The sequence below is a fragment of the Protopterus annectens genome, chromosome 16.part0 (assembly GCF_019279795.1).
Source record: "Protopterus annectens isolate FY-2018-M chromosome 16.part0, PAN1.0, whole genome shotgun sequence".
In the NCBI taxonomy this organism is placed as follows: domain Eukaryota; kingdom Metazoa; phylum Chordata; order Ceratodontiformes; family Protopteridae; genus Protopterus; species Protopterus annectens.
The window spans coordinates 125,848,801-125,873,323 of record NC_056750.1 but is presented as its reverse complement, the minus strand read 5'-3'; the positions used below and the strand labels follow the sequence as shown (position 1 = coordinate 125,873,323).

The 24,523-nt window shown below is 41.8% G+C and overlaps 1 protein-coding gene across 1 annotated transcript in view; it reads right to left on the bottom strand.

The window, feature by feature from the left end:
• The window catches only part of TEP1 (telomerase associated protein 1), a 2,704,809-nt gene that overhangs the window by 838,193 nt on the left and 1,842,093 nt on the right, over positions 1-24,523 (bottom strand). Inside the window, exon 35 of the mRNA XM_044058078.1 lies at positions 1,204-1,359. Coding sequence (XP_043914013.1) covers positions 1,204-1,359 — 156 coding nt within the window. The remainder of the gene's footprint in view (positions 1-1,203; positions 1,360-24,523) is intronic.

Sequence of the window (24,523 nt, the reverse complement as noted above, 5' to 3'; positions counted from 1 at the left end):
TCATGAAGGAAGAAAAATTGGAAGATGATGCTGGACAGCTTCAGCATCTGTAGCTAATTAGTGAGACAGTAAGACCAGCTGAAGGCTGTCATGAGATAAAGGCAATCACCTGAATTCATAGTACTAAGTAAAAATGTCCCTGAGCTGAAGATGATCCTCCTGAACATCTACCATATATTCTAGGATAATCACCTAATTGTACCTCACAAAGATGTGCACTGCCTTTTTCAGTGTAACTGCCTTGTGGACTGTCTTGCAGACATTTTCAAATAGCAATTACTTAACTACAGAAATAAATACATATACACACACATGCACACGGATTCACTTCAGAAGCTCGAAATACTGAAATCTCGAATTTCAGTATCTTGAGCCTAAGAAGCCGAATCCACACAACAATGAAAACTGAAAACCGCGAAATTCAAACCCTCGAATACCCGAGGTTCCGAATTTCGAGGTACTACAACACACACACAATCTTTCTACTACATGAAAGCAGGGGGGCAAGCGCCCCCACACCACTCTAAATATTATCACTCCGAGGTCGCACTATATACAAACACACACAAAACACCACCGTACAAGCTGCATTCTCCTCGCACACACACATCACAGCAACAAAACACACAGACACACCACAGCCCCTACCCAAACCCCTTAACACACACACTTACCTGAATACATGACCACAGCGGAACTTTAGAAGCGCAAAATTCAAAACCTCAGGTATTTGAGGTTTTGAATTTCGCGCTTCTACACTTTCGCTATTATGTGGATTCGCCTTCTTAGGCTCGAGATACTGAAATTCGACATTTCAGTATTTCGAGCTTCTGAAGTGAATCCACACACACACATATATATAATTTTATTTATAAAGTATTTTTTTTATCTTTATCACCAAAAAGTACTATATATGAGACAGCTGAATGAATTCAGCAGCATTCGCTGAATGCCAGCAGTATCTTACTCTTTTCCTTTTCTACCCCAACACTAATTTTACGTAACAGATGACCGATCAGTTATACATCAACTGCTCATGAGCCGCTCTGTTTCCACATTGAACCATAGTGCACAGCTGGAGACTTAGAGGTAAAAACACACCCACTAATGTCACTTGTCAAGATGGCAGGCGACTAACTATTGGGTGTGTAGTAATATAAAATAAAAGCCTTCTACAACAGCCTTTTACTTTTGCACACTTACCGATACACACGCACTTTTGGGCAAATACCAAACCCTTACACATCGATCCCAGCCACCAGTGGCAATCAGCTGGCCTGCAGGATGAAAGGTCACACAATTTATGGGGTAACGATGAGACAATGACACACTTAGTCGACCACCAGATGTGCTCCAAACCTAAAAGAAGAAATACATATCTGACAACAATCCAAAAAGTATTTCAAGAATTCAAGTTATTTCACAAGATAATATGCAATAAAAATGTTTAGAAGAAATGAGCATCCATACTGCTGAATTATAATAAATGGACCTACACACATACTTCACAGAGGGGGTATAAGTGTGAAGTATCTGGAACCCTTAACATTTGGGGAAACAGGAGGATTCTATCCATACCATACCTCTCAACTTCTTACAACAAGAAATCTGGACAAAGCCATAAACAATCACTGGACAAAGGCCCAAAAATCGGGACACTTTTTTAAATACTGCTCTTACAAACTTAGAAAGTTGATAGAATGACAGGTTATACATTGGCATTTATTTTTTGAAGGGTATTAAGTCTGAAACTCAACTGCCTATCATTATTTTCTGACTTTAAACCTCAATGATTTGCCAGTGATTTGCAGAAAACCACAATTGTATGAGACGGACTGAAAATGTGAGATGTAAATCTGGATATTCTGCAGAAATCTGTATGGTTGAGAGTATGATACTACCCCTTGAGTTCTGTCTTAATGTCTACACTTCTCCCAAGTTCTTTTATTCAACTGGTCTGAAAAAAGCTCTAGGCCTATATTTGCAGGCACTGTGTACACAAATGTAAGAAAATTTGTGTCATAAGGGTATTTAAAACAGCTCCCAAAAAGTATACTTTTAAATAAGGCAATTATGTTTGAACAGACATGGCCACTGAATCAGTATGCTTACCAAAGTGCAGTTGTGTAAGCTGAACTTCATATAACAGTAGATGTTCAAATGATCACTGCTGCAGTAGCCTTACCCATATGGGTTACATCATGCCAAGGATATAACAGCTTGTCAGCTTCCAAAGCTTCAGGGCACCTACAATCAAACTGTCAAGCAGCCCGAGATGAGTTGACTGAAAAGCAAGTTTGCACAGCAAGCCCTTCAGAGTTTTCCTGCCAGCAGGGAGAAGGAGGTTACGCCCTGAAAGGGCAATGCTAGGAAAAACAAATAAAAATCCACACTTTGGCATAAAAAAAACACCAAACAACGAGGTGATAGACAGAAGGAGTGAGCAGCTACTGTACAAGTGATCATTCAAATGCCTACTGTTATGATAACTTCATCTTACACATATGTACTGTGTTCTTCATATTGAACACTGCTGCATTAGCCTTAGCTATATGGGTAGATTTACCACATCTAAATACATCTAGGATGAAGAAGGGTCCTGGAGCCCCTGGAGAATGGTCTTGGCAAAACTTAATCTAGACATAGAGAAGGACGCAAGCTCACAGTGCTTTGTAAAATTATGTACAGAGGGTCAAGCCAGAAATGAAGCCAAGGCCCTGGCAGAGTGGGCCTTGATCCTGCCTGAAATAGATTTGTCATGATGAGTATAACAAAAAGTAATAGCCTTAGACAACCATTTGGAAAAAGTCTATTTTGACACAGGTTACTCCTTCTTACTATCATAAGAAATGAACAACTGATCTGAAGATTTGAAAGTGTTAGTTCTGTCAAGATAGTACCCTAAGTTGTCTGTGAACATCCATGGTACAGCGTATCCATTCTCTCTCATTTTAGGTTCAGGAAAGAAAATAGGAAGATGTATAGTTGAGGCAAAAAAGAAGGATTAGTTCTCAAAGAAACCCTGTCCCTATGGAAAATGAGGTAGGGCTGACTTACCATAACAGCTTCCAACTCAAATACTCTTCTTGCAGAAGTAAGAGCAATCAGAAAACTATTTTTCCATGTTAAGAATCTCAAGTGAGCTAAATTACCTGTTTCAAATGGGACAAGTTTTAGCTTCTCTAACACACAATTAAGATCCCAAGCTGGGGCCACTGTATGCAAAAACAAAAGAAGCTATGTACTTACCATAACGTTCCATGTTTGTTGTCAATCTCACCATTCATTCTTACTGGATGGGTTCGGAGCCAATCCTCGGCTCAGACTCATCCGAATACACTAGCTCGAAGTCTCTAACTTGGCTCATGGCAGAAGGGTATCTCATCATGCAGTGGTGTAATTCCCCCAGATCTTGTTTGCTGCCAACCATAAATAATCTGTCTAAACTACAAAGGTACATCAGGTACAGAAACAACAAGGAAAACTACAAAGGAGCACCTTAGAAAGGAAGGAAAATCTCATCTCTACGTCCGCTATGGGTCCTTGGCTGGGGAAAGGTGGGAGGGTCGTAAGAATGAATGGCGAGATGGGCAATAAACATGGAACATCATGGTAAGTACATAACTTCTTTATGTTATGTTGTCCTATTTTGCCTTCATTCCTACTGGATGGGACAGCGCCCCTAGCACCATTTCCGTGGGTGGCTCACAGAAGAACACCTATGAGCACAGTGGAACCAAAGCAAGCCCTGTCCCTGGAGGCCAAATCTAGTTTGTAATGAGTAATGAGCGTATAAGGAGTTGTCCACGTGGCAGCAGCACAAATACTGTCTAGTAACAATCTGGCCAAGTAAGCAGAGGATGTTGCTAATGTTCTGGTCGAGTGGCCTCTAACTCTGAATGGTAAATTCCTGTTATTTCAGGAGTATATAAAGGTAATACAATTTGAGAGCCAATTTGAAAGCATTATTTTAGAAACTGGCATGCCCTTTTTTGCTTCAGAAAAGGAAATGCACAATTGATCTGTCTTCCTGAAATCTTCAGTTCTATGCAGATAAAATCTAAGCTGTCAATGCACATCCAGTTGATGAAGTTTGTACTCTGCCTTGTTGCTATGATTAGGAAAAAAACACTAGGAGCTCAATAGACTGATGTAGATTCGTCTGGGAACAAATTTTTAGTACGAAGGACGGATTCGTACATAGGAATACTCTGTCTCTATGGAAGATCAGGTATGGTGGTTTGATTGATAGAGCTTGCAATTCCGAGATTCTTCTTCTCTTCTTGCAGATGTAATGGCTACCAGGAGAACAGTTTTCCAAGAAAGGAATTTGAGATCACAAGATGATGAGGGCTCAAAAGGAGGCAATGTTAGGAGAGTCGGAACAAAATTCAAATCCCATGGAGAAAGAGATTCTTTAATGGGAGGTCTCAATAAACAAGTGCCTTTTAAAAATGCTTTATACAATTTGTGTAACATCAGGTTAGGAGTACATTCAACAATGTGGAAATTAGATATTGCACCTAGTTGGACTCTAACTGTAGCTGCTGCAGAGCCTTGCTGAAAAAGTTCCACACAAGAAATTCCAAAACTGAACTGATTAGGGCAGAGAAAGGGTCAATGTTTTTCCCTTGTGTCCATTTACTAAAATATAATTTTCTGGTGGAAGCCTTGTGAGAGGATACCAAAATGTGTTTTACTGCTGGTGTGAAGTCTTGAAGCCTGACTAAGTTTGGAAATGGAGCAGCCATGCTGTCAATTTGAGGGTTTGAAGAGCAGGATGAAGAGATCTGGACATACGAGTCAGAAGGTCTGGAACTGGGTCCAGAACCCAGGGCTTCTTCAGTAAGTGAGGCCAGAGAAAGGGGAACCAAATCTGACGAGGCCAGTATGGGACAATGATAATCAGCCTGCTTCCCAAAGAATTTTGCTTTCTGGATGACTTTGGGTATGAGGGATAAAGGGGGGAAATGTGTACAGAAGTCCCAAGCGGCAATTGTGAACAAGTGCATCTCACAATGTCTCCCCCAGAGGGGGGATTAGGGCAAAGTAGCTGCTGCATTTGGTATTCATGGGAGTGACAAAGAGATTGCAGCAAGGCTGGCCCCATTTTCGGAAGATCTCCTCCTCTATGTTTTGGTTCAGAGACCACTCATGAGGTATCAAAATCACCCTGCTGAGCTTGTCCGCTATCAAGTTGGATTTCCCAGAAAACGTTGGGAAGAAATTGCCCACTGCCATACTCTCAGCACCTCTCGACAAAGGGGGTATGATCTGGCTCCTTGTTGTTTGTTTATGTACCAGACTACTGACATGTTGTCTGACTGGATAGCAATCATTCCTAGTGAAGAGTGCCTGCAATGCTAGAAGCACTGCTCTCATCTCTGGAACACTGATGTACAGATGGGCCTCATGTTCTTGCCATGTGCCTTAGACAGTCCTTCCCAGATAATGCCCTCCCATCCTACCTGGGAGGCATCCGTGGTCACTGTAGCTACAGGTAGTTGTGACACAAAGGATTATCTTATGGTCACATGGTCTGACCGAAGCCATCAAAGGAGATCACTCTTGCATGAGTTTGTGATCCTGACTTGGTGAGACATGGGAAGTTCTTGTAACAACCACTGAGCAAATAGAAGCCATTGAAGAATTCTCATATGCATTCTGGCCAGGGGAACTAAGGTAATCATTGAAGCCATAGTCCCTAGGAGTTTCAGAATTGTCTTTGTCTTTGCTTTGTTTCTGGGTAAAAAGTTGGTTATTTGTTGTCTGAACAGAAACCTTGTCCAGTGGAAGTCATGCCATCATGGAGATGGTGTCGAGATCTGCATCTATGAATGTAATATATTGACAGGGCAACAAGGCAGATTTTTGTAAATTGACTGTAATCCCTAACAGAGAACAAGTTTGAAGAGTGGTGTCGCTCGCCTGTTGAAGTAGATGCTTGGTGATGGCAGTTAGGAATCGTCTAGTTATGGAAACACTTGGAATCCCAGTCATCTCAAGTGAGCTGTGACTACTGCCATGCACTTGGTGAACACTGGGGCTGTAGTGAGACCAAAGGGCAGAGCTTGAAACTGGTAATGACTGGCTCCCAGCCAGAGGCCTAAGTGACTCCTTGATGCCCTGTCCATTTTTATGTGGTAGTACAGATCATGGAGGTCTACTGAGCACATCCAATTGTCTTTCCCTAAAAAGGGAAGAATCGACTGCAGTGTCACCATTCAGGTTCATAGTTTAGTACTAAGCTAACTGCCCTTGTGAGCCATTTTAAGCCTAGCCAATTTGCCCTTGTAAGACTCAAACCCTGCACCTTGTGTTTGTAAGGCAAGCACCTTAGCCATTAAGCCACCCTCCCACCCTTCAGAACGTGGACTTCTTCACTGATTCGTTTCATTTGCTGAGATCCAAAATGGGTCTCCAAGTCCCCTGTTCTTTTTGGTGCTAAAAAGAATCTTGAGTAAGTTCCGAATCCTATTTGGTCTGAGGGGACTTCTTGGATGACTCTTTTGTCTAGCAACTTTTGAATTTCTACAGTTGCTTGTTCACTTTGACTGGGTGGAACATCTAGGATTGTTCTGATCTGTGGGGCAGGATGGCAAAAAGAGATGGAATAGCCTCTAGATATTATACCTTGTACCCACTTGTCTCGTGTGATATCTCGCCAGGCTTCTGGGTGCAAAGATAAACGCCCCCCACCCCCCGAGTGCCTCCAGAGTAGAGCAGATGGACCTCCTTTCAGGAGCGCAGATAGGGCTGGCTGTGAAAGGAATCACTGTCACCCTGGTTTTGTGGACCCCCTCTGCCTCTAGGACATCTACCATTATTGCCTACTCCTCTGCCCCTGGGGAGGGTTCACCTCACGCATCTTGAAAAACTCCCTGGGATCTTTTGAACCACATTTTCCCACTCTTCTGACCTTTAGGATAAGGTCTTGAAGGAACGTAAAAACGTACTCCAACGGCAGAGAGAGTTTTCCCTACCTGCTCACATCTGGTGAGTGTGTCCCTGACTTTAGGTCCAAAAAGTGAGAACCATCAAAAGGGGCATTAGTAAAGGTAGACTTGAAGGGCTCCACAAAGTTACACAAGCACATCCAGGAGTGCCTCCTTAGGGTAACTCCTGAACCTGCTGCCCTGCTCGCTCCATCTGCTGCATAGGATATTAGTCTCATGGAGGAGTTAATGATGGAATTTAAGGTAGATAGCTGAGAAGTGACCTTTTCTGACACCGCTGCAGCCAATGAACCTTGGAGAGTATCTCCTAACTCCTTCAGGAGATCTCTTTGTAGCCTCGTAAAGTGCAAAAGATAGTTCAGCGATCTAACAGCAAAGGTCGCTGATGAAAAAATACACTTCCCATATCTGTCCATCATCCGGGAGTCCTTATTCGACGGATGGACAGATGAGGATGTTTCAGAAAGTTCCTTCTTGCTGTCTGCTGCCACCACCATAGCATCTACAGGAACGCCTTTCATTAGAAATTTTTCCACAGGTGCTGACATGAACTTATTTGGCCTCTGAGGGACTGGTTCCATAGTGTCTGTTGACTCTCACGCCTTTCAACTAACCACCTCCAACAGCTCATCGAAAGGCGGTGACACCCAGGAGGCTGAAAGTTAAGATCCAAAAGCCTTCAGGTGCACCGACTCATCAGAAGGGTTGATGAATTTCCAGCTGCCTCTCTGTTTCAGGATCCCCAGGATATCTGCAATCTCTTCAGAGAACGACCGTGGGGACCCTTTTGACTCCTCAAGGTCAGTATCGAGGTGATGGACTCATCAGGGGAGTATATATGCTTCCTCCTGCATGTTCTCTTTCGAGGAGCCTCCTCAGAAGGATATCCTGGGGAGGTCTCGGGAGAGTGGAGCTCACCCAATGGGGCTCCCTGAAATTCTGGATCTCTGCTGTCCTGTGGATGGGGTGCTGCTGAGACAGATGCTGGTGCTTTGGGGGAAGAATACCAGCATCCTTGTGTAGAGCTGCAGATGGGGACAGCACACTCCTTATCAGCTCGAAGGCAGATCCTCCCCCGGCTCCGAGTACACCTCCAATTTCGAGGAAATAGGGGGAATCCCCAGTTCCAAGGAGATCAGCTCTGAGGCTGATGTAGGAGCTGAGCTCAGCCAAGCCAAAGCTCCAAGAGGTAAACTCGGAACTGAAGAAACCCAGGTCCAAGCATCCTCCCGGAGCTGACCAGAAAACTTCAGCCCCTAGATACGCCAGATGGCACAGAGAGTGTCGGAGCAGGGACCGGTTCCAAAATCTCCTGATGGGGTCTCAAAACTGAAGAAACTACAGCAAGCAGTACCTGGCATTCCGGCTGTGAAGATCCAGCTTGGCTCGGAGGAGACATTGTCATGGATATAACAGTCATAGTCTTGGCTGGCTCTGGAACCGACTGGGTCGGAGCCAAAAACAATTTAGCCAGCACAGGTGACTTCAAAAGTTTGAGCACCACCCTGTCCATGTCATCATCCGACAAGCTCCTAGAGGACCTGGAGGAGAGGGTTGGTGAGCGCGATCTCTCCAAAATGGGAGATCTCAAGGTAGTGGAGACCAGTAACAAACCAGTGGACCGGCTCCGAAAAACAGTCTCTTTCAGCTCCGAAGGCCTTGGAGCTGAAGGACTAGATTTGTCCAAGTCAATGATCTCTTTTGGCACCGAGAGCTGTGGAGCCGAGGAGATCGATGTATCAGAAGTCTTGGCCGACTTTAGCGGTGGCTCTGATTGAGCCGAAGAAGCAGGAGATGGCTGTTTTGAAGTCTTGTCACTCTTGAGGAAGGGTTCTACTAGAGGAAGTGCTCTGTAGAGCCTCATCAAAAGAAGGTTTCAGGAGCCCCTTGAGTATCAGTTTGTTCTTTCTTTCCTGTAATACATGGGAGCTGAAAGAATAACAAAAAGTGCAAGTTTCCTGGAGGTGAATAGCCCCCAAACAATCAACACAAATATTATGCCCATCAGTGATGGACATCTTCTGAGAGCATTTCTGACCCTTCTTAAACCCTGAAGGCTTGGGTTCCTTCTTTCTAGTTTCCTTTGACATTGTAGGAAGGAAAGAGCACTACTACAACAACAGGTAAAGCCTAAAAAACATATCTCTATAAGCAAGTAACACACGCATGAAATATTTACAGTTTCAAGCAAACACTATAATCATACTATAACAACATGACAGGAACAAGGTGAACAACTCTGCCCTCTAAATTAAACGGGCACTAGGCCCTCTAACTTAAACAGACCTAGTGGAGTTGTGAGCAAGAGAGACACAGAACAGGAAATTAGATCTCCAACTAAAAAGAACTAATATATACAAAAGGAAATACAGACCAACTCACTTCTCCTGTAACTAGTAAAGTACACCACTACAAAAACGGGAAAATAGCATTTGGTAATATATGATTTTGTAGTAGCAGGCTTTCTTGCCTCCATTAGTACCTGCTGCATGTCTTCAGTAAACAGGTACCTAAATGGAATTAAAACCCTATTATCCAGGCAATCAACTGAAGATGATTGATGTTGGGATGTTGGGATGCAGCAAACACCCCATTCTTGTGTGAGCAGATCCATTCTGTGAGGAAGTTTGTGGTAATCATCTCTGGACATTTCCAAAAGAGGTTAGAATTAGAAGTTATGTCCTTACCATAACGTTCCATGTGGAGTGCTCATCTCGCCTTTGTTCTTACACCTGGGTTCGGAGCCAATCCTCGGCTCCGTGTTGGCCGCTTGCAAGCTCTGCATCGAGAAGAAGCTCGAGACCAACCTAACTCCCACAATCCCCCTCTGCCTTTACCTCAGATCTAGTTTGCAAGCAAACCAGAAGTCAAAGACAAAACACATTCATGCAAAAAACAACATAACTGTACATGCACTTATTCATATATATATATATATACAAGATATATATATATATATATATATATATATATATACAACCACTGCAAAAGCAGAAGCCAAATAATCCAGACCAGGCACCAAACTGTACGTTCTTCCTGAGGGTGGGAGGTGGGAATGTAAGAACAAAGCGAGATGAACACTCCACATGGAGCGTTATGGTAAGGACATAACTTCTAAATGTGAGAGTGTTCGATCTCGCTTGTTCTTACACTTGAATAGCGTCCCTAGCTCCGTGTTCCTGAGGAACTCACGGGAGAACGTTCTTGAGCACAGTGGAACCAAAGGTTGCCCTGTCCCTAGAAACCTTGTCTACCTTGTAATGAGAAATGAATGTATGTGGTTTAGACCAAGTAGCAGCTGCACAAATAGTGTCTAATGGTAGGCGAGCTGCGTGAGCCAGGGATGTAGATACTGATCTTGTAGAGTGTCCTTTGGGTTTGACAGGTAAAGTTTGTTTTGAAGAATCATAAACGAATATAATGCAATCAGTTAGCCATTTGGAAAGGGTTCATTTAGTAACTGCTACACCTTTCCTGCTGTCAGCAAAGGCTACAAAAAGTTGATCAGATTTCCTGTGATCCTTTGTTCTATCCAAGTAAAATCTAAGTTGTCTATGAACATCCAACTTGTGTAACATATACTCCAATTTATTGGAGTGATTTTTGAAAAAGGTAGGTAGTTCAATGGATTGATTAATGTTATTAACAGAGCAGACTTTGGGGAGAAAGGATGGATTAGTGCGAAGAGATACTCTGTCAGAGTGAAAGATCAGATAAGGGTGTTTAATGGAAAGAGCCTGAAGCTCAGACACTCGCCTAGCGGATGTAATGGCTACCAAGAAGAGGGTCTTCCACGACAAATACTTCAATGGACAAGAGGAGGCTGGCTCAAATGGAGGTAACATCAATTTAGATAATAAAAGGTTTAGATTCCAAGGAGACGTAGGAGTTCTAACTGGTGGTCTAATATGGAAAGATCCTTTTAAAAAGGCCTTACAAAGTCTGTGAGCCATAATAGGTGCCCCACATTCTTCCACATGAAAGTTGGAAATGGCAGCCAATTGCACTCTTAAAGTGGCAAGAGAAGCTCCTTGGTGGAACAATTCTGTTAAAAACTCCAAGATCTTGTTTAACGGAGCTATGACAGGGTCCAAATGCTGTGTATTTGCCCAGAATACAAAACGCTTCCATTTACTAGTGTAGGTCTTTGTAGTGGAAGCTTTATGAGAAGCCACTAGTATATTCTGAACTGCAGGTGAAAGAAGATCAGACCTGGCTAAGAAGGGAAGCGGAGCAGCCAAGCTGCTAGATGGAGTGACAAGAGCGAGGGGTGGGGAGCCCCTGACGAGTGGGTCAGTAGATCTGGCTCTGGGTCCAGGATCCCCGAATGCAGTGTGACAGAAGAAAGGGGAACCAAATCTGACGAGGCCAGAATGGGGCAATGAGGATAATCGTCCTTTGCAGGTTGTTGGCTTTCTGCAGAAACTTTGCAATCAGGGGAAAGGGAGGAAAAGCGTACAGGAGACCCGGGGGCCAATCGTGCACCAGCGCGTCCCTGGGGACTTCCCCTGGAGGGGGTAATAGGGCAAAGTAGCTCCTGCATTTGGCGTTCATTGGAGACGCAAAGAGATCGCAGGAAGGCTGGCCCCACTTGCGAAAAATCTTCTTCGCAACTGACTGTTTGAGGGACCACTCGTGGGGCAACAGGATTGCTCTGCTCAGCCTGTCGGCTATGACGTTGGATGACCCGGGATGTGCGTTGCGATCAGAACGCGACCCGTGGACTCCGCCCATTGCCAGATTCTCATGGCCTCTCTGCATAGCTGATGAGACTTGGTTCCCCCTTGTTTGTTTATGTACCAGACTACGGACATGTTGTCTGTCTGAACTGCAATAGTCCCTAGAGGAAGAAGGGGAGCAAAGTGTTGCAGCGCAAGAAACACGCCCCTCAACTCTAGAACTTTGATGTGCAGATTGTACTCTAAATTTGTCCATTAAGCCTTGGACTGTCTGTCCCTGAAAGATGCCCCCCCACCCTATCAGGGAAGCGTCCGTGGTCACCGTAGCTGTCGGCGTGGGTAGCACAAATGGTCTTCCGCTGGAAAGGTTGCAAGTCTGAAGCCACCAGGCTAGGTGTGATTTACATGTGTTTGTAATCAGAATTTCGTGTGTCAGAGGTAGCCGTTGGAACGACCATTGCGCAAACAGTAGCCATTGTAGAACTCTCATGTGCAGTCTTCCCAATGGTATCGCAATGAGAGAAGCTGCCATGAGACCCAAAACCTTCAGAACCAATTTTGCTGGGGATTTTCTGGATGACAGAGGAAGAGATATGCGGCTTTGTAGTGAGGCTATCCTTTCTGGAGGAAGTTTTAGAATTAAATGATGTGTATCCAATTCTGCTCCTATGAATGAGATACGCTGTGATGGCTGTAATGAAGATTTTTCGAAATTTACGGAAATTCCGAGATGAACACAAAGCTGTAGTGTGTAATCCCTGGCCTGAATCAGTTGACGCTGGGTGGTGGCAGAAAGGAGCCAGTCGTCCTGATACGGAAACACCTGGAATCCGAGGCGTCTCAGGTGAGACGCTACCACTGCCATGCATTTGGTAAAAACCCTGGGGGCTGAGGTCAGACCAAAGGGCAGGGCTCGAAACTGAAAGTGGCTGGCTCCCAGCCGGAAGCGCAAGTGATCCCTGGACGCCCTGGCCATTTTGATGTGGTAGTAAGCGTCCTTCAGATCTATTGAGCACATCCAGTCGTCCTTCTGTAAAAATGGAAGGATCGATTGAAGCGTGACCATTCGGAACTTTTCTTTCTTGACGAAGGTATTGAGGTTGCTTAGGTCCAGAATCGGCCTCCAGTCCCCTGTCTTTGGAACTAAAAAGAACCTTGAGTAAGTTCCGAATCCTCTTTGGTCCGCTGGGACTGGTTGGATGACTCTTTTTTCTAGCAGCTTTGAAATTTCTATAGCTGCAGGGTCTCGCAGATGGGGCGGTACATCTGGGAGTCTTCTCTTTGGAATGGGGGGCAATAGGAAGGGTATTCTGTAGCCTCTGGTAACAACGCTTTTTACCCAGTTGTCTGATGTAAGATTTTGCCAGGCCTGAGGGTATAAAGCTAGCGACCCCGACTGCCTCCAGAGCAGGACAGTCGGGCCTCCTCTCAGGAGTGCTGGAAAGGTTTTCCAGGGGGTGTGTCCCTGTCACCTTGGTTTTGCGGACCCCCTCTGCCGCCCGGGCGTCTTCCACCTCTGCCCCTACTCTGCCTCTAGAGGGGCATCACCCTGTGTGCCTGGGAAAGATCCTTGGGGTTTTGAAACCACATTTTTCCACAGCGTTGCCCTTTGGGGTACGGTCTGGATGGGGTGGAAAAACGGACTCCGACAGCAGACAGAGTCTTTCCCTCCTGCTCACACCGGGTAAGGGTTTCCTTTACTTTGGGGCCAAAGAGAGTGGCACCGTCAAAAGGGGCGTTAGTAAAGGAAGACTTGAAGGCTTCCAAATGAACATAAGCGCATCCAGGATTGTCTCTGAAGAGCAATCGCTGAAGCTGCTGCCCTACTCGATCCTTCTGCGTATGAGATCAGCCTCATGGACGAGTTTACAATGGATGTAAGGGTATTGAGATGTGCTGTAACTTTCTCTGAAACAGCAGCATCTGTAGTACCCTGGAGGTATCTCCCAACTCTTTGATTAGATCCCTCTGTAGCGTGTGAAGTGGGTCAAATAGTTCAGGGATCGCATAGAAAAAGCCGCTGAACTAAAAATGCGCTTCCCGTACCTGTCCATAGTCCTAGAATCTCTGTTAGGCGGATGGACAGATGAGGAAGATTCCGACATCTCCTTTTTCGTGGCCGCTGCCACCACCATAGCGTCCACTGGCACTCCCTTTGTTAGAAAAACCTTATCCTGAGGGGCAGTAATATACTTGTTAGGCTTTCTAGGGACTGGCTCCACCGTGTCAGGCGTTTCCCACGCCCTTCGAGCAATCAGCTCCATTAACTCATCGAAGGGAGGAGTGACCCAGGAGGAGGAAGGGCGAGCACCAAATGCCTTCAGCAAGACTGACTCATCCTCAGAAGGGGGGAGGGATTGCCAATCACCTCTCTGCTTTAGGATCTCCAGGATGTCAGAAAAAGAGACATCCTCCGAGGGTGACTTTGGGGACCCTTCTGACTCATCCAAGTCAGTGTCCGATGTCAATGATTCCTGTGGAGAATCTAAGTGTCTCCTCTTACACAATCTTTTCCTAGGGACTTCTTGGAGCATCCGAAGAAGCCTCCGAGGAAGAGGGGCACCCTCCAGGGGTGGCTGAGACACAGGTGCTCGGCGCTTAGATGTAACCGTGGGTGCAGAGGAGGATAACGGTCCTTTAAGGGAGGAGAAGCTGTTTCTGCTGATGTGGTTGTCTGGGTAGACAACACCTTCCTCATGAGGTCGAAGGCCCCGGGTCCCGAGTCGAGGTATCTCCCGGTTCGAAGAAATGGGAAGAATCCCGAAACAGGCACCAAAGGCATCGACCCGAGGACGGAGCCGAGTCGATCGAGCGAGGCCCGAGAGGGCGTCGGAACCAAAACATCGGTCCGACTCGGTCCCGGAACCAAGGATGGATCTTCGGCTCCGAGACTCCGGTACGGATCCGGAGTCGAGGTGAACGGAGCCGACCGAGAAAGGGCGGTTCTGGCACGAGGGCTCCACAATCAGCAGATCAACCTCTTCCGGCTCGAAGACTGGACAGGTTTCGGAGGAGGAACAGATGGAGATAAGGGAAGGCCTTGAGTCTCGACACCAACTGAGAGGAGACCGAGATGAGTTTGGATACGGCCGTATTCTGCATTAACTTCTCCACCACGCGGTCTACATCGGTCTGGGAGAGGGGTCTGGAAGAAGCGTCGAAGGAATCGAAGCGGAGCCGACCTCAACAGTGTCGGGGAGGAAGCTCCGTCACCGGTTCCAAGACTTCGAGGCTCGGAAACTGACAACAGTTGAACACTTTCGGTCGAAGTCTGTGGAACCGGTGATCAAACTTTAACTGAAGAGCTCGGAGCCGATGACCTGGGCGCCGACGTCTTCGATTCGCCGAGGATTTGGATGCCTGGTCTGAAGCATCCAGAGCCTCCTGAAAGGTAGGTTTTAAAAGACCCCTATCCATGAGTTTCCTGCGCCTATCTGTCATGACCCTTCCACTGAAAGAATGGCAAATTGAACAGTCTTCTTGCAGATGGAGAGGGCCAAGACAGTAGACGCAGGAACTATGATTATCAGTAACTGACATCTTTTGCCCACATTGGCAACGTTTAAACCCAGACTTAGTTTTCTCAGACATCTTAGTAAAGCTAACAATATAAGATAGTAAAAAAATGTCAAGTCCAGTAGGTATGTCCAATCCGGTAATTTTGTCAAATCCAGTAAAAAAAATGTCTATCCGGTAGTCAATCCAGTAAAGGGTGGGGTTAGGCCCCGAGGGAAACTCTAATAAAGTTAAGTAACTTTAAATGGAACCGAGAATTCCTCGAAACAGTATAACACACACACACACACAGTCACTAGACAACTTTTTAGAAAAATGTATATCCTAAGAAATACAAGAAAAAATATATAAATCTTAGCTTAAGGTGCTCGAGCTCATCAAACTGATGCGAATGCTGCAGCGGCAAACTAGATCTGAGGTAAAGGCAGAGGGGGATTGTGGGAGTTAGGTTGGTCTCGAGCTTCTTCTCGATGCAGAGCTTGCAAGCGGCCGACACGGAGCCGAGGATCGGCTCTGAACCCAGGTGTAAGAACAAACGGCGAGATCGAACACTCTCACATCCATGGTTACCTGGGTCAGAATGGAGTCACAACAATGATCTTGGGGGACTTCTCCTGAATTTTCAGAAGTACCCTGGATATTAGTGGAAAGGTATACAGGAACATGCTTATCTAAGAAAAGAAAAGGCATCTGTCTTTCAGGCCTTTTTGCATGGAGTCCAAGAAAAGACGTTGACCAGCTGATTGTTCAGAAAGGAAGCAAAGAGGTCTACTCAAGGAACTCCCTACAGATGGATCAAACCTTGGAAGACGCCCAGTCTAGTTTCTATTCATGAGGACTTGCCCTGGCCCTGTTCAGCTTGTCTGCCACACAGTTTTGCTCTGACAGAAAGCAGGATGTCTGAAGAGTGAGACTGTACTGTGAAGCTATAGCCCAAGCTAACAGGGTTAGTCGGCAAAAGGGGTACAACCTGGTTCCCCTTTGCTTGCTGATGTAGACTGTAGTACTGTCTGTAACCACTTGAAGAGGTCCCAGGGATCTTCACAGAGTTAAGTGGCTTGACCATGGCAAGCATTTCCTTGATGTCTATGTGCTTGCATCTGTCTCTGGTGTCCTACCCCCCTGCACTTTTATCTCTCCCAAAACTGCACCCCAAGCAAAGTCCAAAGCATCTGTGGTGACTGACTGCTTTGGAGCAGAGATGGAGAAATTGGAAACTTGGATTTAAGGATATCTGTTGTCTCCACCCAATAAGTTCTCTTCTGACAAACCCAGTACTGAGAGCTGAAAAGATAAATGGTAATGATGCTAGCACCAAAGATTTTTCAGTGACCACTGTATCTTTCTCATGTGGGCCTTGCCATGGATATCATGAAAATCATAGATACCATGAAACTCTACATTCTGAGGTATTTCCTCACAGTGACTGAAGTCTGAGTGGAAAACCTTTGAAATACATCTAGATAAAGATCTATTTTTTCCTGTGGAAGAAAAGCTCTTTGAATTGAGGTGTCTAGTTGACATCCCAAAAACACAGTCCTGTGTGAGGGAGTCAAGAAAGACTTTTGAATGCTCGCCTGGATTTAAAGCTTGTGCACGATATCTCTCATACAAGAGAGAGAGAGAGACTCCTGAAATTTTGAAATAGACTCTGCAAACATAAGAATGTTGCCTAAATATGGAAAAATGCAGATACTCTGTAGCATGCAATGAGGTACAACTGGAGCTAGACACTTACTGAATACTCTTGGTGCAGTGGATAGTCAAAATGGTAAGGCAGAGCACTGATAATGTGATTCAGACACACAAAACCTTAAGAAACATCTAAAGACTGGATGACTATAGATGTAATAAGCATCTTTTAAGGCTAGTGTTAATGGTAAACTTAAAAGAGGAACAAGACGTAACAGTCTGTAAAGTGACGTAATTTTGAATTTGGGCACTATCACAAACAGGTTTGGGAAAGAATGATTCAGAACTGGTCTTCAAGCATTTTCTTTCTTTGGCACTAGGACTATCCTTGAACAAAACCCCTTTCTCACCTGGGAAGGAGGAACTGGTTCTATCAATCGTGGGACAGCAAGTGTCTGATCTGAAAACCGAGGAATGACCACCCCCCCCCCCCCTGCACTTTTATCTCTCCCAAAACTGTACCCCAAGCAAAGTCCAAAGCAAATGTGGTGATTGACTGCTTTGGAGCAGAAATGGAGAAAGTGGCGACTTGGATTTAAGGATATCTGTTGTCTCCACCCAAGCAGTTCTCTTCTGACAAACCCAGTACTGAGAGCTGAAAAGATAAACGGTAATGATGCTAGGACCAAAGATTTTTCAGATACCACTGTATCTTCCTCATGTGGGGCCTTGCCAGGGATATCATGAAAATCATAGATACCATGAAACTCTACATTCTGAGGTATTTCCTCACAGTGACTGAAGTCTGAGTGGAAAACCTTTGAAATACATCTAGATAAAGATCTACGTTTTCCTGTGGAAGAAAAGCTCTTTGAACTGAGGTGTCTAGGTGACATCCCAGAAACACAGTCCTGTGTGAGGGAGTCAAGAAAGACTTTTGAATGTTCTCCTGGATTTAAAGCTTGTGCAAGATATCTCTCACACAAGTGAGAAAGGGACTCCTGAAATTTTGAAATAGACTCTGCAAACATAAGAACGTTGCCTAAATATGGAAAAATGTAGATACCCTGTAGCATGCAATGAGGTATAATTCGGGCTAGACACTTACTGAATACTTCACATACATCAAACAATTCGAAAAAGATAAGATACAAACGTAGTCCAAAGTTCAAAAACCAGCTCTTTTATTTCGGATCTGGTACCTCGGCCTTTCGCCTTCAAAGGATCACAGAAACTCTACATTTTCTCACAGTATAAATATACATTTTCTTAATGATATAATTGATTAATTGATTAACACTGCTTTCTGAGGTAGTCATTTAGGAAAAAGTTACTAGAATTGGAAACAAAAATGATTCTTAAATATAACACTTTGAAACCGGGTGGATTAAATTTAGAACTAAGCATTTAATGCTGTTATGAATCAATACCTATATGGTATAGTGTCCTTGATATGGTATTATTTATTTACAATTTGTTGAATGTCTTTAATATTGTATTTATGTAGTAATGTATTTATTATTTAATATGACTGAAGTTAAATTTTTTTGTTGATACTATTTCTATTTTGTATAATAATAATATATAGAAAATTATATTTAAAAATGTATTTTTTTACAAAATATATTTTTAAAAAACATATCTCCAAATATATTTAAGTAATTTCTTACACTTGAAAGGGATATTACCAAGTGGAATGAAATGTTATTTAAACTTGTAATCCTTGAAAATGTTATTTCTTATGTTACTTTATGTAACTATTAATGTCTCTTTAAATGTATGAATTTTTTCTGAATTTTTCCTAAATGACTACCTCAGAAAGCAGTGTTAATCAATTAATCAATTATATCATTAAGAAAATGTATATTTATACTGTGAGAAAATGTAGAGTTTCTGTGATCCTTTGAAGGCGAAAGGCCGAGGTACCAGATCCGAAATAAAAGAGCTGGTTTTTGAACTTTGGACTACGTTTGTATCTTATCTTTTTCGAATTGTTTGATGTATGTGAAGTTACTATTGGTCCGAGACAACAACCAGTACCATGACACAGGCAAGTGGAGCTTCGGGGCAGAGCTATATGCCAGGAGCCTTTAATTTTGCTGAGATGGTCAACGAACGTGAGGAAAAAATTTGTGAATGGGGATTTATGGAACATTGGTGGTAATAGTCAGATGGATGATCGTTTTTTTTCCTTGGACAAACTCATGACTAAAGAGATTGCTTTATTTCTCGACACCTGCTTGTTGGAGAAATATATAAGTTTGAATTTGACGCCCAGAGGACTACGTATTGACAAACTGCCTGCCACGGTTTTCTCCGAAGATGAGCATGACCTGCTAGATGAGTGGAAACAAGCGGCACTTGAGTGTACTACCAAATGGCTCCGTATTCTAGTGAAACGGAACCAAAGGTTACATGATAAACTTAAAAGTGACATTGTGCACCTACAGGACGAGGTGGTGGAGGAGCCCTGTTTTAAGGTGCAATTTACTAAAATTAAGGAAAAGGTGTCCAAATTAGAGAATGACATTTTACAACGGAAGAGAAATAAACTGTTACGTGACCTGAAGGACTATGAGACGGGTGTACTCTTCTCTTGGCAACGTGAAAAAATGCGTAGCAGGTCAAAGGTGAGAAGAAATTCTTCTTCTAGGCAGCGGAGTGTGTCTACATCGTCGGGAGAACGTGAAAAAGGTACTTTTGGTCCTAAAAATGTCACTTTTGCAGATTTTACCGGCAATGGGAATACTGAGACTGAAAGTACTAATGGCGGAGTGAATTCCTCTAAAAGTGACAGTTCCTTTCAGGGTAGTAAATCGGGCCGTGGGAGAAACGGCCGAAAGGGAAGGAACCGCTTTAAAGATTAACAATGTGAGTTTGCCTAATGAACGATGTCTTTGTTTTGTTAATTTATCTGATTTAACTCTGAGCGAGGATATGAAATCATTACTATTGAAAGGCAGTAAATTTGTGCCAACTTTTTTTCCCTCGCTTGGGGATTTGTATATGGAGTTAAAAAGCTTTGTAAGAAAGCTGTATTTAAAAGTTTATTTTTTTAATATTAATGACACTAGTCATATGGAAAGTTGTAGTATTGATGAAAATGATGAAACTGATGCTGACATGGATTTGTTGAATTTGTCTATATATGATTATGAAAATATGGACTGTTGTCCGTTAGATGAAGATGCATCAGGTTTAGATAATAATAATGACTGTACCGATAATTTCTTCACAGGCTATGGAAAACTAATGTTACCAAAACTTGCCTCTAGTAATAGATTTATTCCTAATATAAAAGTTCCAGTGATTGCCATGTTCTCTAAGATTGTATTTAGGGAATTGATGCTATTAATGAAAAAGTTTAATGACCATGGAAAACGATACAATCTATTGAAAAGTGAATGGAATGCCTTGAAAAGCTTAATAAATGTAAAAAAGGAATTTATTTTTAAAAGTGCAGATAAAGGGGGCAACTGGGTTATTACTAATAGAACTTTTTACTGTGAAATGGTGTATGATCTATTACTTAATGAAGATGAATACAAAAAATTGGTTAAAAATCCTATAATTGGATTTAATGCTGACCTATTGAACCTGCTGGAGAGAGGGGAACACTTGGGTTTTTTTAGTAATAATGATGTGTGTAAGCTATACATTAAAAACCCTTTGACACCTATGTTCTATGTTTTACCTAAGGTACATAAAAATTTAACTAAACCCCCTGGCAGGCCAATAGTTTCTGGTATTGGTGCATTTCTAAGTAATGTCAACTTATTTCTTGATTTTCATCTCAAGAAACATCTAGGTAAAGTGATGGCACATATTTCTAACACTCAAGATTTATTGAATGAGCTTTCTCATATTAAATGGTGCAATGATTACTATTGGGTGACAATCGATGTGAAATCCCTATATACCAACATTAACAGAAAGTGGGGACTGGATGCAGTCTCTGAAATGTTAGGTGATGGGCCCAGAACAATGTTTTTGATTCAGTTATTGGAATTTAGTCTCACTCACAACTACTTTTGTTTTAACAATGACTTCTTTTTGCAGTTAAAGGGAATGGCTATGGGGGCTGCCTTTGCGCCCTCATATGCCATTATTTATATGGGTTATTTTGAGAAATTATTTATCTACCCTAGTTCCTTTTATAAAAAGAATGTTGTTACTTACAAGCGTTATATTGACGATCTCTTTTTAATTTGTAGGGGTGATATTGTTGAATTTTTTGAATTTTTTGATATGCTAAATGGGAATAACCATGGGTTGACTTTTTCCTTTGAATTTAGTAGGGAAGAGATAAACTTTTTGGATATCACATTATATCAGACTGAAGGAAACATTGGTTACAGGCCATTTAGGAAAAATACCTCTGTTAATATGTTTCTTCATGCTGACAGCATGCACCCTGGACATCTTATACGCTCATTACCTTTAGGAGAGTTTAAAAGGATATCTGACCACACGAGTAATTTAAGTGAAAGATATAAAGAGTTAAACAAAGTGGAATTAAGACTGAGTGAGAGAGGTTATAATATGGATGATTAAAAATAAAGTTCTGGGGGTCACTGACATTGAATATCGGGTAACTGATAAAAGTTCTGCTAACATTGACTATGATTATAATAACTATAGGAATAACACTAATGGGATGGGGGAAGAAGAAGAAGAAAAATTATTTTTTGTGACCAAGTTCTCTCCTTTGTCGGGTGAGGTTGAAAAATTGATAAGAAAATATTGGTACCTCATTATTGATGATGAGAATATAGGTCATCTTTTTCCGAAACATATAACATTCTCTTATAAGAGGGGGAAAAATCTAAAATATTATTGAACTTTAATTTTGTGAAAAGAGATGAGGATTTAGGTCTTCCGGTAGGTACACATCCCTGTGGTCACTGTAGCATTTGTACTAAGGTTATAAACCCGAGTAAAATTAATGGGATATCATTTTCACCTAGATTTCACTGTAATTGTAGATCAGTGGGAGTGGTATACATATTGGGATGCTCATGTAGTAATGTAGACCAAAAGAATGGTTCGAGTCCGTATACTTGAACATTTAAGGGATATAAAAAATAAAAGTGAATTTAGTCCTGTGGCTAAACATTTTCTGGAACATCATGGTGGTGTCTCTAATAGCTTAAGATTTTGTATTTTGGGTAAGCCATTTTATTTCTGAAGGTGGAGAAATGTTCATTCAAAAGTTACTAGAATTGGAAACAAAAATGATTCTTAAATATAACACTTTGAAACCGGGTGGATTAAATTTAGAACTAAGCATTTAATGCTGTTATGAATCAATACCTATATGGTATAGTGTCCTTGATATGGTATGATTTATTTACAATTTGTTGAATGTCTTTAATATTGTATTTATGTAGTAATGTATTTATTATCTAATATGATTGAAGTTAAATTTTTTTGTTGATACTAACTATTTCTATTTTGTATAATAATAATATATAGAAAATTATATTTAAAAATGTATTTTTTTACAAAATATATTTTTAAAAAACATATCTCCAAATATATTTAAGTAATTTCTTACACTTGAAAGGGATATTACCAAGTGGAATGAAATGTTATTTAAACTTGTAATCCTTGAAAATGTTATTTCTTATGTTACTTTATGTAACTATTAATGTCTCTTTAAATGTATGAATTTTTTCTGAATTTTTCCTAAATGACTACCTCAGAAAGCAGTGTTAATCAATTAATCAATTATATCATTAATAAAATGTATATTTATACTGTGAGAAAATGTAGAGTTTCTGTGATCCTTTGAAGGCGAAAGGCCGAGGTACCAGATCCGAAATAAAAGAGCTGTTTTTTGAACTTTGGACTACGTTTGTATCTTAACTTACTGAATACTCTTGGTGCAGTGGACAGTCCAAATGGTAAGGCAGAGCACTGACAATATGATTCAGACGCACAAAACCTTAAGAAACGTCTAAAGACTGGATGAATATAGATGTAATGATAAGCATCTTTTAAGGCTAGTGTTACCAGGAATCTTGAAAGAGGAACAAGGTGTAACAGGCTGTAAAGTGATGTAATTTTGAATTTGGGCACTATCACAAACAGGTTTGGGAAAGAATGATTCAGAACTGGTCTTCAAGCATTTTCTTTCTTTGGCACTAGGATTATATTTGAACAAAACACCTTTCTCACCTGGGAAGGAGGAACTGGTTCTATCAATCCTTGGGACAGCAAGTGTCTGAGCTGCAAACTGAGGAATGACCCGACCCCCCCCCAGAAAGGAGAAATTTTGTTCCACTGCCATCTGTAATCCTGTTGAATGATTTTTCAGAACTGATATCACCACCTCCAGTACCTCAGCATTTCACCTTCAAAGGACGAATTAATAATACAAAAACATATCCACTTATATATATATATATATATATATATATATATGTGTGTGTGTGTGTGTGTGTGTGTGTATATATATATATATATATATATATATATATATATATATATATATATATATATATATATATATATATATATAGTGCTCACTGCTGATTGGCTCAACAATCACATGTATTTTTAAAATTTATAATATCTACACATGTAATACCTAATTAAAGCAAATAATATTTCACCACATAAAAATTCACAATGCAAAATACATATTCTACCTCTCTTAATAAATACCCAAGTAATCAATGCGAAGTATAAACAAAGTTTTCTGTAAATACTTTTTTTTTTTAAATATGTAACCTATAATCAAAACACTAAATCATTATTCAACTAATATTCAAATTGACTTCAAGATTTAAACCTCTTGGATGGAGTGTCTTGAAGTTAAGAATCATTTTGCTTTCCAAATTCAATAACTTCATAGTAAAATACCCCCTCTTACCATACAAGGTTGACGCAGTGCACAGAAAAACAAAGTCTCATCAGAACCACCATGAACAAAGTTGAAGCAACAGGGCTGCTCATGTCTGCATTTCGAATGTCACCCAAGTGTTCCAAAACTCTTACCTTCATCATTCTTACTCCTACCTATGTACTACTTTACACTATCACAGCCATCCCCAAAATGTACACTACCCCACAAGAACTAAGTTGAAACATCCCTTTGAAATAAAATTCCTACCATTAATGTATGCACCCGACAAATTCTTAACTTTTTGAAAAATCTTACAATGAGGACAAGTGAATGTGCCCTCCAGCTCAAATTTCTTATGACCACTGATGTGCCTTAAATTGAGAAGCTCCTTCAGATTCAAATAGCTCCCATATGAAAGTTTAACATTTCTGGGAAACAAATGACCAAACTGCTCATCTAAGGACACCAAATGGCAAGAATCCAACACTAATTTCCTCATGGTCTCAGAAAAGGGGGAAAATTTAGTAACAAAATAAATGTCCCTATTATTCTTTTCCTCACACTGCTTAACGTCCATTGCATTTTCCACAAAACCACATTTACCAGTATTCTTAACCTTTCTACCATAACCCCTTTCCACCACCTCATCCAAAGTTATCTTGCTACAACTTCTGCTAACAATAACAAATCTACTACTTTCTGCACTTGCCTGCCCTTTAATTTCTCTATTAATTTTGAGAATTTTGTTGTTTTTAATGATACTGTGGATACCGATTGCAGCAACTATGACAACTTTCATACATAGGCTCTGAAGGTAATTAATTTATCTGATTTAATTATTTCTGATGAAGGCTTAAACGGTTTTGGGTAAGGATACTAAATTTGTTTCC